The sequence below is a fragment of the Leguminivora glycinivorella genome, chromosome 2 (genome assembly GCF_023078275.1).
Source record: "Leguminivora glycinivorella isolate SPB_JAAS2020 chromosome 2, LegGlyc_1.1, whole genome shotgun sequence".
NCBI lineage: Eukaryota > Metazoa > Arthropoda > Insecta > Lepidoptera > Tortricidae > Leguminivora > Leguminivora glycinivorella.
Genome location: NC_062972.1, coordinates 13,967,691 through 13,986,877, shown reverse-complemented (window position 1 = coordinate 13,986,877; position 19,187 = coordinate 13,967,691). Strand labels below are relative to the sequence as shown.

General features: G+C 38.1%; 1 protein-coding gene across 1 annotated transcript in view; it reads left to right on the top strand.

Annotated features, from left to right (window-relative positions):
* The first annotated feature begins 1,037 nt into the window (after positions 1-1,037).
* The window catches only part of LOC125237886 (saccharopine dehydrogenase-like oxidoreductase), a 22,852-nt gene continuing 4,702 nt past the window's right edge, over positions 1,038-19,187 (top strand). The window contains exons 1-6 of the mRNA XM_048145123.1: positions 1,038-1,276; positions 1,835-2,006; positions 11,745-11,932; positions 17,039-17,168; positions 17,891-18,005; positions 18,839-18,925. Coding sequence (XP_048001080.1) covers positions 1,835-2,006; positions 11,745-11,932; positions 17,039-17,168; positions 17,891-18,005; positions 18,839-18,925 — 692 coding nt within the window. The 5' untranslated portion in view covers positions 1,038-1,276. The remainder of the gene's footprint in view (positions 1,277-1,834; positions 2,007-11,744; positions 11,933-17,038; positions 17,169-17,890; positions 18,006-18,838; positions 18,926-19,187) is intronic.

Below are 19,187 nucleotides of genomic sequence, written 5' to 3'. Positions count from 1 at the left end.
ACCTCATTTTCTCAAGCCTGATTTTGATATATGATACGCAGGGACCTGTAACTAGACCGTTTGTAAGCAGCCAGACCAATCGGATGGACCCAACCATCCGCCAGACCGACTTAAAGTTTCGATATGAGCATTAGTAGAATTGAAATATTCCGGGTCTATAAAAGCTAAAAACTTGAATTTCCTACATTAAGCTACGTGTATATTGTATACTTGACGTAATAAGCGACTTTCAAAAATTTTACTTCTAAGGAAATAAAAAAATTAAAGTTTATATGTGGTGCAAGATTAATTTTGTGCTCTAACACATATATAAAAATCAGCCTTGAGAATTTACGTGCCTCCCAAACGAGTACTGGAAAGGACAAACAATAATAATAGTAATCATCGTTCGGGCAGGACATGTGGTTGTCATTTTGACAGTTATCACTTAACCGCCTGGGCGAACGTATGTTATTATCCGAAAAAAATATAATTTAAAATGCCGATTGTTGAAGACGACATTCATATCTGTCGTTTATTTGAATTGAAGAAGTAGAGGAAAGACTGATTTTCTATGATAAGAATTTAAAAGAATATTCCAACAATATTGAGAAAAATGATGCTGGGTTGTAAAATTCTAACCAGGCAGGCAATTATGGTCGCGCGATAAATGATAAAACATCTGGCCGTCCCTATCGCACTTACTAATAGTGCGATAGGGACGGCCTGATATTTTATCGTCTATCGCGCGACCATGCTACCCGTGCAGTTCATCAAAATTTTTAAACACTCATTCTGAAGTACCAAAAAAATTTTTTTTGGATAGGCTTTCAATTTCATGAAAAAATAAAAAGTTTCGTCGCTGTCGTTCCCGTGGGCGCACCTTGCAAATTGTCGCGAGGAGCGACGACAGAGACAAAAAAGTCGCCGAGCAACTTTGTCGCCCGTGGGCGCGCACCCTAAGAGAGTCCTTGCTCGTCTGTTACAGATTTTAGTTTTACGTCTGTAGAGTCCATACAAAATAATCTGTCAAATGTGTCAAATTCTCCAAACAGCCATTATCTTCACCCGGCTTGCCGGTGCGGCGCAGTTTGATAATTCGTGTCATACTTTGCAGTCATATTATACTGCAGGATTCTTATTCTTATTTGAAGCGCCATTTAATTTATCCTTTTAAGTCCCGTCTTAATTCCGAGATCATTCGTAATAATTATCCTGCTTTATCTGGCAAAGACTTCAACTTACTACTTGGAGCGAGTATTTTCTTGTCGGTGTTTTGATTTCATTAATTTCAAAGGTAAGAGGGCAGCTTCGGCACGCTTCGGTTTAACAGTATTATAAGTATGAAGTAGTGCTTTCTGGTCTTTTTAAATCTAGATTTTTTGCACATAATCTTTCTTTCTCAATGGCTTTAATAATTTCAATTCATTTGCTTCTTGCTCAGTAGAGTTCACAAAATAAACTGTTAAAAGAATAAGTTTTTTGAAAACCCATATTTGATTGGTATACTGGGTTTGGATGCTATGTTTTTTGTATATAAACTGTTCGAGTGAAGGTAGGTAGTCTAAGGAATTTTAGCACAAGTGTTAAAAATCTATAATATAGGAATGGGATGCTCTACATTTATAGCAGTAACCCCTGTCTAGAACCAAGGATGATTTATAAAGGATTCACTATCTTTACACTAAAAACCCTTGATGTAAAAAAAATAATTATGTCTAATGTTAGGCCATAATAAGGCTAAAAAAGCAATCGATTATTCTATTCTTAGTATAAAAAAAAACCATAATATGTTAATATTTCCATTTTTGAGATTGCCACAATTAACATAAATAATAATTTATACTTTCAACAGATGTCTCGTCTCGATATAGTAGTGTTTGGGGCCACAGGCTTCACCGGCAAGAAGGCAGTTGAGGAGTTGGTCCGTGTTGCTAAAAAGTACCCAGCGTTGCTAACATGGGGAGTAGCTGGCCGTTCACAGTCCAAGCTGGAGACTCTTATGGCCAACGTTGGAAAAGTGACTGGTAAGTTTTTTTTTTAAATCTTTATTGAAAACAAAAAGGGTTCACAAATGAAAATGTCACCCTTATCGTGATGTAGCAAAACATGTATACTCTTAATTTCTATGCTTATTTATTACCTATATTTACAACTTCGTATAAATTTATTACCTTCTCCAATTGTGGGTAGGCCAAAATTGTGTTATCCTCACCTATATTGTATAAATCACATCTGCATGAAATGGATCCTCAGCCTCGTTTCGGACACATTCTGCCAATATATGGAACACATCTTCTTTTATCCTGCACTCAGTACAGTTTGGTGACTGTTTCGTAACCATTATAACTCTGAAACTATTTAGCGGTATGTGAAGTGATTGGTAAGTTGGACTTCTCACAAATGGATGGAGGAAACAACTTATTAGTTTACCGGCAAAATGTCTCATTTTGTCACTTTTCATAGAGAGGTTTTGACAGGTTATTTGTATATACTATTCTATTTTATTTTATTTATTTGTATATACATACAAGCATATCTCATCTGTATGGTAAATGACTGCCAGCTCCAGACTAATATTGTGCTAATTTAAATAGATTCTATATCTCTTATGGCCAGTTCAATTTTATTTCAGTGTAATGAGTACTCAACTTATTTGTAGCAACTATTGAAGGTTAGCATTTAGACATAGGGTCACATCTCGGACACAGGCGATCAAATATATGAAAGAGGCGCGTTCCTAGCACACATTCTAAGCTCGTGTAGGTGAACGCGTACCATGATTGTATGAGTGAGATATGACAGGTCGATTGTTCGCGTTTTTGACAGGCGGTAACTGTCAGGTAACCGAGAGGGGGTGGGCGGCACTTTCAGAGGGGAGCGGGAGTGGCCATACTGTACGATAGTACTCTTTATTATACTGTGATAGGGTGGACATGGTAAGGTAAGGTGGGAGAAAGATTGAAGGGTTTTCTTGCAGAGTAAGATAGAAAGCCCATATTGCTTCGTTACACAGAATATATCTCCGGTGGTGAAAGTTTATAGGGATTTTCTTGAGCTTACCCCCCACCTTACCTTAAGTTTTTTTGGCCATCTATATTGATTGGCTATCACTATCATGAATTAGTGTTACATTTCTACATATCGTCACTACTTTTAAAAAAACTTGTATCTTCGTCTGTCAATGAAAAGAAAATTGTAGTAAGTATGTGTGGAATGCATATAGAGTTACTGCATTTTAACTTTGAGGAACAGCGTAAGATACGAGATTTTTTTAAAAGTAGTGACGATATATGTTTAAATATTTACATGTATGTTACAGATAAAAACAATAAAAAAACCTAATTAATATTTATAAAACTAGTATTGACAGAAGTTTACACCTTTTCTGAGTGGAATTAACATAGTATTTATACGATGTTTTAATGCCAACACTATCCTATTGTAATAAGGTGTATTATACATAATATATTTGTGTATACTTGATGCTGGTTTTTGTTCACCTTGAAATCTGAATACAATAAAGTGATTGACAAACTAAAAGTTGATAATATATGATTGTCAGCACAAGTAAAAACATGTGAATATTTAATTCTTGATTCATTTGAATTCATTGAGTATAGGTGCATTCGAGTTCGTAGATATGTGTACATTTTTTCACCTTATTGCAATGAATTTTTTCAGTTAAAAATCTACATCACATCGGTGCTGTTATGCCTTAGAAAATTTTTTGAAAACGAGCCTGTACAATATTACATTTATGAACTCGACTGTACAGTCAACCAATTGGAACCCTAGGCCACTGCAGAACTATGTCGTAGTGACAATATAAATCAGATTGTAAGAAATTTCTTACTGCTTGTCATTTTGACATGGTTGACTGTACCTGTGTGATACATGTGCAGTCTCGGGTGTATAAAAGTTTTCAGGCCTAAGGGTGTCAGAAGTAGTTCAAAATGGAACTTGTGTTACATTGATAATACCTAATATTAAAATCATAGTGGGAAATCATTTCCTCTGCCCTGTAAAGGTGCCAGGTAATCTTGAGGTATATGTATGTAAGATACCTATTATAGTTACCTAGATTACCTACCCACTGCATGTTGACAGTGATATGATAACCTTTGGTCGCGAGAATCGCATTATCGGCCCGCAACTTATAATTTAACTGATAAGACATTTTTATTGACGTTTTACGATAGTGATTAGTGAAGATACTTGATCAAGGTATGTTAAGCACCTTTTTAATTGAAAGGTATGCCTTTTAGGGTGTTCTTTGCACCTCGAATATCACTAATTTTAAAGAAGGTATTACGAATTTCAAGGTGTTAGGAACTTTGGACGGTTAAGGTATTACCTAATACCTTAACCTTAGGGTCGCAATTACACTGCGTTGTCACCTAATGGAAAGTATGAGGTTGCTAGGCAACCGACATTGTTTTCATGCGGTGAACGATTAAGTAAGGTCATTGTGCTAGTTTTCGTCTACACACGGAAAATCAATCTTATGTAGATAGTAGACAGATATATATTGTTTACATAAGGATTGCAATAAGTACGTCAAAAAAAGTTATAAGTATTTCGGTGAAATAACGTTAAATAACAGTTGAAATGTGTTTAATTCGTTGGACAAATATGCAACTCAAGTGAATTAAGCAAAAAGAACGATAAGGATTAAGACAATTCGGTGTTTTTAACAAAACAGTTTTGCATATTAATTAAGTGCTATAATCGAACTAAGGACAAGGTGTATTGTGCATACAAACGTTTTGTGGTTCTTAACTACAAATAAGACAGTACTGTGCCGTGTATTACAGTAGTGAGCCGCCGTGATTTGGGTGAAATTGTTGGACAATTTTGTGCGGCGCTCGCTTACCCTACTCATAAAAAGTTAACAAAGGACTGGAACTTTCCTACAGTGGTTACGTACTTTACGTGGTGTTTTTTTTTGACTGTATTTTGTGATAGACATTTACTACAATGGAAAACATTGAAAAATATATAGTTATTCAGGCCGATACTTTAGAGAAGGTGAAAAAGGCGTACGTTAACTACAAGAAATCTCCCAGGGAGAGATTAACAGCTGGTTATGTGAAGGGAAGAATAGATACACTGGAAACGTACTGGAAGGAGTTTAAAGCCGTACATGAAATGTTAATTTTGTCGGTCGCTATGGAACAGCGTCAAGCTACAAATTATTTCGCTGACAACATGTGTGAGGATTTTGAAGAAGTGTATTACACTTACAAAGGCGAAATGATGTCTAAGTTAGAAAGTATGGAGCCGACAAAAAGTGAGTCTAAACACACACCTACACCTAGTACACCTAGTACATCGAATAGTAGTGAAGTTAAATTGCCAAGAATTTCGCTACCTTCTTTTAATGGCAACTACACTGAATGGCAGTCTTTCCATGACTTATTTATGGCATTAGTGCATAACAATGAATCTTTACAAGATGTTCAGAAGCTACATTACCTAAAGAGCAGTTTAGCTGGAGAAGCGGAGGCATTGTTGCGACAATTTTCTATAACTGCTGAAAATTATAAAGAAGCTTGGTTAGTACTGAAGAAACGTTATGCCAATAAGAGATATATAGCGAACTGTGTTTTTAAGAAATTCTTTACACAAAAAACGTTAACACAAGAATCAGCTACAGCTTTAAGACAACTGTTAGACACTTCGGTAGAATGTATGAGTGCACTGAAACATCTAGGCTTACCTACAAATCATTGGGACGCAATCGTTAACTATTCTATAGTATCAAAACTGGACTCGAGCACTCACAAGGAATGGGAAGAGTTAATTAGCAGAGATGAGTCTGACGACTTACCTAGTTTTGATAAATTAAAATCGTTCCTGGAAAACAGATTTCGTACCCTGGAGATGGTTGAACCTGCAAGTAAAGTATACAAACCTGTGAAAACAAAGATGTTTCATGTAACTGCAACGAGCGAAGTGAAGTGCACATTCTGCAATGAAGATCATTATATATATCAATGCAAACAGTTTTCTAAGCAATCGATTGAAGATAGATACAGTTTTGTACAGAAGAATAATCTCTGTTTTAATTGTTTGATACCGAATCACAATGTATTCAAGTGTAAACAGAAGACAACTTGCCAGATTTGTAAAAGAAAACATCATTCGTTATTGCACCGAGAGAAACAAGCAAGTGGAGAGTCGCATACGTCTGGAGAAACAAATAACAACAACAAAGAGAAGATACAAACCGTCGTTGTTGCGCACACGTCATCGAGCGCATCACGAGGTCTACAACCTGGTCTAGGCACCTTGCTGACGACAGCATTGGTGCACGTCACAGCGGAGTCGGGGCAGTCACACGTGCTGCGGGCTCTCGTCGACCAGGGCTCGGAGGAGTCCTTCGCGACTGCAAGGGCGGTCGATTTGCTGGGTTTGAAGAAAACCAAGGTCAGCGGAGTGATCTCTGCCGTTGAAGAGTGTGAGACGACAATCAAACATAGGGTAACGTTGAACATTCAATCAAGGTACGATATTTCCTATTGTTTAAATGTAGATGCTTATGTATTGAAAACTATAACCCGTCAGCTACCATCTAGGGAAATTAGAAATCTTAATTGGCCACAAGTTTACGAAATAGATTTAGCTGACCCCACCTTTGGCTCACCCGGTAGGATTGATATTCTCCTTGGTGCGAAAGTTTACAGCAAAATCCTAGAAGCAGGTTTAATGAAGGGACCAGGAAACTTTATTGCACAAAAAACACACCTGGGCTGGATTTTGTCAGGGGGTAATAATAATACATCATTTACTGTTTCACAGCACATTACAAGTCTACATGTTACTGGACAAATTGAAGAGGATAATAATCTCCTGAAGAAGTTTTGGGAGGTTGAATCTGAACTATACACGAAGCAGAGCATGTGGACAAAGGAGGAAGAACGGTGCGAGGAAATATATCAACAAACAACAAGGAGAGACGACACAGGGAGGTACTTAGTACAACTTCCTTTAAAGACAAACTTTGAAGACACTGTAAAATCGTGTGGAGATACAAAGCATCAGGCAGTAGTGAGGCTACAGCAGCTGGAAAGAAAGTTCGCAAGGAACGAGAATCTGAAAGCTGAATACACTAAGGTAATACACGAATACTTACAGCTGGGCCACATGAAGAAGGTCGACCCAGAAGACGAAGATAATGCAGTATATCTAGCTCATTGTGCTGTAATAAGAGAAGATAAAGAGACATCGAAGCTGTGCGTAGTTTTTGACGCGTCAGCAAAGGCCCCAAACGGATGTTCTTTAAACAGCAGCATGATGGTAGGACCTACAATACAGCCAGACTTACGTAGTCTGGTATTTAGATGGAGAACTCACAAAATCTGTGTTGTTGGCGATATTATAAAGATGTATCGTCAGGTAAGAATGGATGACAAACACACAGACTTACAACGCATTGTATGGCGGGATAACACATCTGAAAGAATAGATAGTTATAAGCTACTTACAGTTACATTCGGTACAGCAGCGACACCTCATCTGGCTGTACGTACTCTTCAACGTTTGGCTGATGATGAACAAGTCAACTACCCTCGAGGAGCGGCGGTAGTAAGAAACTCATTCTACATGGATGACCTTATGACAGGACACGAAGATCTCGACGAAATGAAAGAAACCTGTAAAGAAATTAAGGCATTACTAAAGGCAGGTGGTTTCGAGATGCAGAAGTGGTCTAGCAACTCTGAAGAACTCCTGAAGGACTTGACTGATGACTCGAAGACTCCGGAACCTGTAAAAGACAAGAAAGAAATTAAATTAGATAAAATAATAAAGATACTGGGACTTACCTGGGATAGAAAGGATGACACTTTTCACGTTTCAGTAAACTTACCAGCGATCAGGACACCTGTAACAAAAAGAGTAATTTTATCTGATGTCGCTAGCTTATTTGATCCTTTTGGCTGGCTCTCACCTGTTGTAATTACAGCGAAGATCATGATCCAAAAATTATGGCTTTGTCATTGTGGTTGGGATGATGAGCTATCTTCAGAGTTAGTTGACGAATGGACGAGCTTCAGAGACGAACTACAAGAGCTGGAGACGATTGAGATTCCAAGATGGATCAAGATGTCGTCTCGCTGCAAAGAAGTTGATCTTCACGGGTTCTCTGATGCCTCGACATTTGCACTTGCAGCCGTTGTGTATGCAAGAGTGGTAGACGAGCACGATGTTGTTCATGTCACGATGCTAGCTTCAAAGACAAAGGTAGCTCCCCTGAAACAATTAACGGTCCCGAGACTTGAACTGTGTGCTGCGGTATTATTAGCAAAGCTGTTATATGAAATTTCAGGACTATTGAACATACCTATGCATAGAATGTACGCGTGGACAGACTCGATGGTGGTGCTTTCGTGGTTGCAGTCCCCGCCCAGCCGATGGCAGGTGTTCGTTGGCAACAGAGTATCGGAGATCATCCAGCATATAGATAACGACAGGTGGAGACACGTCTCGACGGAACACAATCCAGCTGATCTTGCCTCAAGAGGTATCAAGGCAAGTGAACTTCCAAACAATGACCTTTGGTGGAGTGGACCCGCATGGTTAAAGAATACAAACACTGAGGTGTTACGGGCCATTACAATTCCAACAACAGACCTAGAATGCAAGAAAACATTTCATACATCAGTACAAGACACGCCCATATGGGAAAGATTTTCGTCTATGGTCAGGATGAAGAGAGTGATAGCTCATTGTAAGAGATTTATAAACTATAAAAACAAAAGAAATGAAGAAATCTTGAGTGCCGAAGAATTAGAGGACGTTGAAATCTGCTGCGTGAGATATTATCAGAAAGCAGTGTATAGCCAAGAGTTTGAAGACCTGAAAAAGAAAGGAAAGGTTAGAAATAAAAGTTCACTAATTAAACTTACCCCGTACGTAGATGAACGCGATTTACTGCGAGTTGGAGGCCGGCTGAGTGAAGCAGATTTGCCAGAAGACGCTAAACACCCGATTATCGTACCAAGCAAGCAACATGCTGCAAGATTAATAATAGCGGATGCACACGCCAAAACTTTACATGGCACAATCATGCACACGCCAGGACGCTTTCTGGTAGGCGAGGCTCTGAAGAACGTTCCAGATACAAGTTACGAAACCAAGAAGTTACATCTGCTAACACGCTGGCAGCTCGTACAAAAACAAATGCAAGATTTCTGGAAGAAATGGCAAGCAGATTATTTAAACACACTCCAGCAAAAACATAAGTGGTATGACGCTGTAAAGGCACCCTGTATAGGAGATGTTGTTATTATAAAGGAGCAGGAGTTACCACCAGCCAAGTGGCTGTTAGGTAGAATCACGGCACTGCACGCAGGGCCTGACAATTTAGTTCGTGTTGCAACGGTCCAATGCAAGGGCGATCATATTCTAAAAAGACCGTTATCTAAATTGATATTGTTACCTAAAATGCCTGCCGATGAATAAATAACATACATCAAAGGTAAAAAATAATGAGCTATGGTGGGCGGTTAAATTTATTTCGCGTGTTAATTTTAGGTAATTATTCTGGCCGACTGTAGTTATAATTTGTAATACCTACTCAATACATAAGCACAAAGGTTTGCGAGAAAATTGTTGTTACTCTTTATTCCAAAACGCTAAGTAAATATACCTACTTTGTCTTATGTAATTTATGCTAAGTGTATAAAAACTCTTAAGTATGTAATTTATAGGTAAATGCATCGATTACAATTTTGTAGATGTTAAATGTAAATCATAGTCACTTCCTATTATTGGGTCACCGAGCGGATCCCAAATTTCCTATAGTTAGTAGGTACTTAAACATACCATTGTAAGTATTGTAACTCATTACCTCTGCAAATGTAATTAAATGCTAACCTATATATAAATAAATAGGTATGTAAATCCTTAATTTGTTTAGATATTATTAAGTTTTCCTTGTTTACTTACCTATTCAAATTCATCTTGTTTATCTTTGAAATAGAAGATGTGTTAGTTAAAACATTATCTAGTTATAAAATTATGTTTTAAGTCATCCATAAAAACGAGCGAACATACATATACCTACAAACATAGAAACTCATTTCTATGACGTTAGTTAAATAAAATATTTTTAGTTATACAGTCCACTAAAATGTACCTATTCTATGTATGTATATACACATATTTTGTTGTTATGGTTGACTCATTTACTCGTAATATAAATTTAGTACTTAGAAAGTAAGCATCATATTAGGTACTAAAATGTTGATAAAGATACCCTACGCGGCCACTCGATTATTACCTACGCAACGCAGGCAGTTTGTTGTTTACTTCAAGAAATTGAACTTGTTTATCAGTTATCCTCTTGCTTTGGCTCCTGCCAGCGTCGCTCGGATTATAATTCGTTATTTAGTGATAAGAAAGTGAAATGTATCAAAATCATTAGTTTCGTTAATTAGTGTTGAACTTAAAACATACGATAGTGATGTTAGTGCTTGTGATACCTAAGATGTGTTGGAATTTGGAATGCATTTTGGATGATATGATATTGTTCAAGCAACTAAGTATGTCCGTAAGTTTTAGGTTAAGTTTTTTTTTTTACCCTCTCGTTTAGTTGCAATAAATCAAGTTTATTTTTGAACTATTTTTGATTAAAAGAACAAGTGGACAAAAACTAGCGCTAGGCGGAGCACAGTAACCCTAAATTACTTATATCGAAATGTTAACTTACGAGGTGTTTAGGGATGCATGCCAACACCATAATGTTGACGTTGACGACTAAAACAGTTATGCTGGTGTTATTGCTACATATCGGATCATTGAATACACGGAACTTTTCCATTGCGCGGGAGTTTATTTTTAAACAGTACTGGAAAAGCAACAGGCTTAAAATAAATCTTTAACTACTCTATCGACTTTGAGTTTAACGGTCTAGTGTTGTATGCAGTACGATTACGGCTTTAGTAGATACTGACCTCCACAAGGGCATATTACTTTTTGCAGGCATATCTGTTAGATTTTTCATAATAAGTGTCCTTTTAACCTAAAGGCCGCTTACTAAAGAACGGATCGCATCGAACTACTACCTAAGTTTGTTTGTCATGGGCGTAGGATTAAACCTATGATGGGTATCGCAATCTCAACATTGGCGGTAGATGACACAATACACACATGGAATGTAAAAAAAATATAATTACGCGCTGATACATCAGTAATAACATAACGTACCTACAGAAACTTTGACCTAATCGTGTAAGAATGACTTGCAATTGTTGTGTCACTAGAATTCGTCTCTCTCATGATCATGACTCTCATGACTCATGAGTCAAGCGCACCAACACCAAATAGAGCAACAAAATACTAAGGTATAGATTAAAGTGGATATCTAATTATCCAACGATCAAGGGACACCTACGGGCCAAGATGGAGGTCAAGGGTATGCCAAAATGTAAACGCGCCCTAGAAATAAGTCTGTAGCTGCAAGCTCAGTAATATCCACATATCGATTTTGTAATTCAATAGTCGATAAGCCACACTACTAGTCCAGTTTTGATTATTTATTTTTGTTGATAAGGTACCTACTTACACATTGTGCAGTGCTCTTTACTACGCTTCTAAATTATTCTCATTAACTCGAAATACATGTCTACGTTTTCTAGTTTAATAAATATGTAATGATTTATTCGCACATTAGTCTTTTAGGAAAAAAGTCATATTCTAATTCAGTTTTGATTTCGGACGTCAAAGAGACTAAATAAATCCTTCTATTTTATTCACAGGTGAAAACCTCTCCGGCATCAAGATCATAGTAGCTGATGTGTCCGACGAAGACTCCATCAAGCGCATGTGCGAGCAAGCGCGAGTGATCGCCAACTGCTGCGGCCCATACAAGTTGTATGGAGAGCCGGTGGTTAAGGCTGCGGTTGATACTAAGACGCATGTGGTTGACGTCAGTGGGGAGCCGTTGGTGAGTTCCTTTCTTTATGTGACTATATTCTTAGGTGTACCTATACGTTCTACACTTGTGGCCAGCTGATGTGGTCCATACAAGTTGTATGGAGAGCCGGTGGTTAAGGCTGCGGTTGATACTAAGACGTATGTGGTTGACGTCAGTGGGGAGCCGTTGGTGAGTTCCTTTATGTGGCTATATTCTTAGGTGTACCTATACGTTCTACACTTGTGGCCAGCTGATGCGGTCCATACAAGTTGTATGGAGAACCGGTGGGTAAGGCTGCGGTTGATACTAAGACGCATGTGGTTAACGTCAGTGGGGAGCCGCTGGTGAGTTCCTTTCTTTATGTGACTCCTTCGGTCACGTCCAACACTGTGTCCAGCTGATGCGGTCCATACAAGTTGTATGGAGAGCCGGTGGTTAAGGCTGCGGTTGATACTAAGACGTATGTGGTTGACGTCAGTGGGGAGCCGTTGACGAGTTCCTTTATGTGGCTATATTCTTAGGTGTACCTATACGTTTTACACTTGTGGCCAGCTGATGCGGTCCATACAAGTTGTATGGAGAGCCGGTGGTTAAGGCTGCGGTTGATACTAAGACGCATGTGGTTGACGTCAGTGGGGAGCCGTTGGTGAGTTCCTTTCTTTATGTGACTCCTTAGGTCACGTCCAACACTGTGTCCAGCTGATGCGGTCCATACAAGTTGTATGGAGAGCCGGTGGTCAAAGCAGCTGTAGGGTATAACAAGGGTATATGTCCGGGACTTTAATTTAAGTACTGGGGAACCAAATGTTTGGATAACGGGCTGGAGGGGGGGTTAAGTAAAGTTTAAAGAAGGTCAAAGGTCGTTAGAATGCTAGACAAACAAAATTTATTACACAATCCACACATTAAGAATATTTAAATGTAGCTAACATAAGTAATTTTTTTATTGCAATTCTTGCAAAGTTATTGATTTATTATTATCATTCTTCAAACTTGACCTCTACATAATGTCGCGACTTCGCGCACGGGCATTAAATATTTTTAATTATTATCGTTTATTTTATCTTTATCGGTACAGTCTACATAATGCACACTGTTAATCATTGTTTTTCAGTCGCGGCGCACTTTTTAAAAGATTACGTAATATTTAATCTTGGCGCCCTAATCTATAGCTAGAATATTCGAAACGTATATCGTCACTACTTTGACAAAAAAAATCATAATATCTTCTCCTCTCAATGAAAAGAGAAATGTAGTAATTATTTATGCAATGCATTATTTACTCGTAAAGTTATTGTATTTCAACTTTGAGTAGCAGTGTGAGACAAGACATTTTTTCAAAGTTGGTACCTCTACCTACCTATAGCTAGTGACGATAATACTGTTAATATGACGAGGAAGATCATATTCGTCACGGCGTAGCGCTCTTTTTTATAGCTGGCGTACCAATTAAGGCGCCAGATTCCCTGTAACCTGTAATCTAAATTCTAAAATGCTCATTCGTATGTAGTGGACTGTACGATGTTCATCACGTTTTACTACAAAAGAATAGGTGACCTAAAGTGACCTATCTGTTTGTAGCAAGACTAGCAAGCAGGTTTAAACGAACATTTATTAGATTGTAGATAGTTTGCGGCTCATTTCTGAGTTTACTACAAGCAATATTTTTAAATTGTTGTGTTACCTACATTCCAAAAGGTTCTTTTTTTATTGCTCGATGTGCAATTCCTTCTGATGGTAAGCTACACGCCACATATAATGCTCCTATGGCTCTACAAATAATATTGTAATATACCTCTATAATGCATGCCCTGTACGTGCTTGGCCATACGTTCACCGTAAAAAGTCTAACCCTGCGCGATGGTCAAATTTGAAAGATTCTGTCGCATGTTTAGCTTGGCGCGGCATATTTTTGTTCTCTCCAGTTTTCTAGATGTACGGGCCTTTTGAACTGTTAGTAAAATCAAGAATATTCTATATGGTGATAATAATGACATCCAACTAGGATTGCTGCTAGCTGCTTTATACTTAATGTTAAACGATGTAGGAAACTTCCGTGGTACACCAACACCACAAACATCGATGATGGAAACGACGATAATTATTTCAATTCCCACTATAATTACCAGGCGAATGACAATGACTGGTGCTCACGGAAGTAAGTTGGTTCACGGTCATTTTTTCATTCTTCTGATTTGTGAGAGTTTTTGCGTCATTAAAGGTCAGGTGCTACGTAGTTTTTATTTGGTTATTAGATGTATTTTTGGAATATTAGGTGTAGATAGCGCCATTCCAGGATACCGTGCAAAATTTTCAAATTTAACCTCTAATTGCATGACAATACGAAAGCACGCGTCTTCTACTTATTTCGCATGTTGATACGATGCAAAATTCCGATAATATTTGCTGTAGTTGGACATCAATGTGAAATAATATTGGAATTTTGCACCTGTGTATACAATATTAGCGACAAATAATGCAATTATTAAATACCGTATGAGTGGTACATGATAAATGATTGTAAGTCCTAGAATGATATACGTATTTAATTGTTAGGTGGACGACAGACTCGCTTTAGGTACTTTATCATTGTTGAGGCCTGTAGCCTTTACGGCTCAGCCACGACATTGGTCTAAGCGCGACAGCGTTGAGCGGCGGCCATACATTGGAGCGAGACACGGCGATGGGACTTTTCATTCGCACCTACGGCTACCGCTCACCGCTATCGCGCTTAGACCAATGTCGTGGCTGGGCCGTTAGTTGGTCTGCGTTAGGTACCTACTATATTATTAGATATGTACCTACATACTCGTACATCGGAGAGTACAAGGTACATTTATAGCTACGAATGTCACTCTTCTATCCGATCCATTATCACTAGGTTCGCTTACTATTTTTTGCATTAGGCTTACAATGTTTACAAACGAATGCATTATATTATAACAGAGTTTATATAGGGGATTATTTATTGTCAAAGTAAAAACTGTCATTTCTCGACACAAGACTAAAACTTTTAGAACAACTCAGTTTTGACAATTTGACCCCATATCCTTTGATATGGGGTCAAATTGTCAAAACTGTGATATCTGTAAATTGAATATGTCTAACCGAGTGTCAACGAAAGATGTGGCGCCATCTTAAAGGAGCATAATTATTTTCTTGAAGTTTTCGAGGTCCTGTTTATTCTTACATTTTTGTTTACGTCTAAAATACAGGAATATTTAAAATTTCTGACGAGACGTAATCGCTTATTATTATTTTTTTAACACTGACCTCCGACGTCTCAAGGACGAGATTGTCCTCATCCCGTTTGAGATATGTGTAAAAAACCTGTTAGTTTAAATCAAAATAGGAAGTCTAATCTTTGATTAATGCATATTAGAGCAATAGTATAGGCACTGCTTATACCTATTCTTTATCGGTCTAATTCGGTAAATCCGTCTGGTAGTGATCGAAGGTCAACTTCAGTGTGTATGTGTATGAGGCTATGAGTCATCATAAAGTGACCGTGATGGAAACTATGTTTTTGTTTACATTTGCTGCATTTATTTTATTTAAATAGTAATTTTTTGTTTATAATTTAGAAAAGTGAACTGAATTAATACAATTAAAATACACCAAAATCATATTCGCCACACAGACTTACCTAAGTAAATAACTACGTGTAGTACGTATCACGTTATGATTAAGTATTTTAGTATAGCCTAATTAAATTAAAAGTGAGGTTATTAGTGCGTAGACTAACTACAGTAAATAAAACAAAGTCTAATCTAGAAATCTGGATATAATTTAATAAGTATTTTGTAATTATTGCTCAACAAAAGTGCGGTGTTAGGGCCAGCAACGCTCAAACCTAATCTCGTGTTACAGGCGACAGGCTGCAATAATATAGTATTCGTATAAAAAGTATACATACCGGCAACCGGTCTGGCCTAGCGCGTGGTGACCCTGCCTACTACGCCGCGGTCCCGGGTTCGAATCCCGGTAAGGGCATTTCTTTGTGTGATGAGCATTGAGCACAGATATTTGTTCCTGAGTCATGGATGTTTTCTATGTATAAAGTACCTGCAACACAAGCCATCTTGAGTTTACCGTGGGGCTCAGTCAATCTGTGTAAGAATGTCCTATAATATTTATTTATTTATATTTATACACAAATATTGAAATGGCTTTAGTTCATTTACATGTGCTAATATTGGTTGTAATTACCTATGCTTAGATGACTAGTAGGTGGTGGTGACCTTGGTAGTGTGACGCACACATCATAAAAGTCAAGTTTTGGTAATATTGCGTCATAATGACTTGTTTATAGGTAGGTACATCATTTGTACATATTGTACTTTTATAATTACTTAAAAACTTGATACAGGAACCAAATAAATATGGTCTCAGCTGGGTTCTCTCAATTATTGCTAAAAATTCTTGTGTCGAAGAATGCGAATGCCTTTATTCAAACGCATATCATCGTCGAATTTGAATCATGAATATTCTTTGGTCCCAGCTCTTTTTATTGGTTCACTATTATCTGGCAGAAACTTTTTACGCATATATTTGATTGGTAGTTCTTTGCAGAAGTCAAGTTTGGCAGAAACACCTTACGCAGAATATGCTTTGGCACAAATCATTTCGCAGATTTTTGTAATACCGAATCGTCTGTTGTCATAATGTTGATGAGCATAATAGTCTTCTAGTCGAACAATACATTTGTGCATAATATTTAGGCGGCATAAAGTTGTAATTTGCTATTTGATAGCGAGTTGGATGTGTTGGGGATGCAAGATACCTAACACTCCTCCTCGCTTCGCTCGTCGTCGTACCTAACGGTGACTCTGGGGCAGTTTTTCTTTTCTGATAGCGAGTAATAATTCTTCTAATGTAATATTATGCTATAAGATTATTATGGTACATACAATTATGCTAAACCAAAGTCGACCAAAGTAATGTTCTGTAAAACAATATTCTGCAAAATGTATCTTATACGTGGTAGTAATAATGCCAACCAAGTTTTCTGCAAAACCGGAAACCAAGTTTTCGTCAGTATATTTAAAAATATGTAAATTTACACTCGTGTGAAAAATATACAAATTTTCTTTAATGTCTTGTAATAATTACAAAGAGTTTCTATAATATTTTCAGTTCATCGAATCAATGCAACTCAAGTACGACCAGGCTGCCCGCGACGCGGGCGTGTACATCGTAAGCGCGTGCGGCTTCGACAGCATTCCGAACGATATGGGACTTGTCTATATGCAGCAGAAATTCGACGGTGAGCAGACTTTCTTATAATAGGCTAGTTTCCTATACTTAAAATAAAATATTTTATGCAGTGCACGAAATAAAGCACCACATAATTAGAAGAAAAATACGGACAGTAGTTATGTTTAAACATAATTTATATTTAATAAGTCAAATAGAAAGATATAAAGTAAATGAACTGACCGTGACGTCACTCCTCAGTATTTCATAGTAATTCCATATTAGCAAGTCGTTTTGACAGTTCTTAAAAAGAAGCTGATTTGACTAGTAGGAAACTAGCCTATTCTTATAAAGGTGAAATACGATACGTGGCTAAAAGTTACAAGATACAAGCTGAAGTCACTTGAACTTGTAGCTTGAGATGAGACCTATCCTATATGTCTTCGGCCGGCAACCCCTTTTGTTCCGGCCTCTATAATAATGTACTACTCGTATAACAACTTCAGCAATTAAAAAATATGGGGTCAAATTGTCAACTGAGGTTCTAAAAGGTTTAATCCAGTGTCGATAGATGGCGTTAAATGTACTGCCATTCATTGTAAATGTATTGTATCGCTTAACTTCAAACCTGGGTAAATCCCTTCTGCTTTAAGGTCGAATATATAAAAAATCTATAATATATCTGAAAGATAATCAACCTCATGGCAGAATGGATTTACCCAGTTTTGAGGTTAAGCGACACAATTTACTTTGTCAATATCTTTACTCATATTGTTCTTATCTGTTTTTCAGGGACTCTCAACTCTGTGGAATCTTACCTAAGCACGAAAGTGGCTCCGGAGTACAACAGTGAAGCCGTCAAGAGTGGTGTCATACATTACGGCACTTGGGAGTCTCTAGTGAACGGGTAAGGCGACAAAGCAAATTATTTACGTTAATAGAATGTGTTGGTCGATTTATCTTTCGGAGCTGGTAGTCCTTAGTTCGCGTCTTTGTAGTTACCAGGATAGTTAGCCATACACGTACGGATCTGCCCGGCAGATGTGCTCGGCGGGCACATCCATCCGTGTGTGGCGAGAAAGAGATACGGATCTGCCTGCCGGGTACCCGTCCGCTGCCCGTGCTCAAAACCAACGGATCGGGCACGGTCGGGCTGATCCGTCGTCTGCCCGCGCGTGTGTGTGTAGCGCGGATGTGCCCGCCGGATCGCACCTTAGTTAGTAGCAGGGATATGTTCGCCTGGCAAGACGCGGATCAGATCCGAGCCTTGCCCGGCGGACCAATCCATACGTGTATGGATTTTCGCGGATCAGATCCGAAACTTGCCCGGCGGAGAAATCCGTACGTGTATGGCTAGCTGATATCATGCTCAATATTCACGCCCCGTAAGGTTATCGTATTAATTAGCTCTCTTTGTCGCTTTAATACGAAAGAGCGATACAGAGACAACTACGATTCGCTAAAGAGCGTGAGCGATTAGTCTCTTGTTTGACATGTCTAGGAGACGAGATACTTATATGGTTGAGTTGAAATGCAGAATTTCCAAAAATAACCTACATGGTATTTAGAAATATTGTGTGCGGCGTTATTTGTTATCTTTCGGATGAGGAAAATTTGGATTATTTACCGTCGGGTCGGGTAGATAGTGTCGTAAATTTAAAATGTTGCGTATGTGAGAGCTATTTTGTTAGAACTATATTATTTTAAAAGCCATGTTTATTGTGTTTTCTCTGTTTCCAGAATTTGCAGTCGCAAAAAGCTACCTGCACTCAGGAAACAGCTGTATCCGGACCGTCTTCCGAGCTTCAAGCCGAAGTTGCAACCACGGTAACTGCACAAATTCATTAGTTTATTACCTAACTTCCTTTAATCGCCATAAACCTATCAGACCTACAATATCCAGCGCACTTCGCTAAAGATATGCAGCAGAAAGTTATACTGGAATAGGTATAACTTTTGTACTATCGGCAACATCAAGGGCACGCAAAAATTCTACCCGGTTAAAAGGTTAAATAATGCTCTACACACGAAAAACCAACTTATAGGTAGGTATAAAAAGCTACTCTGAAACCGGTCTAGAGTATTTATT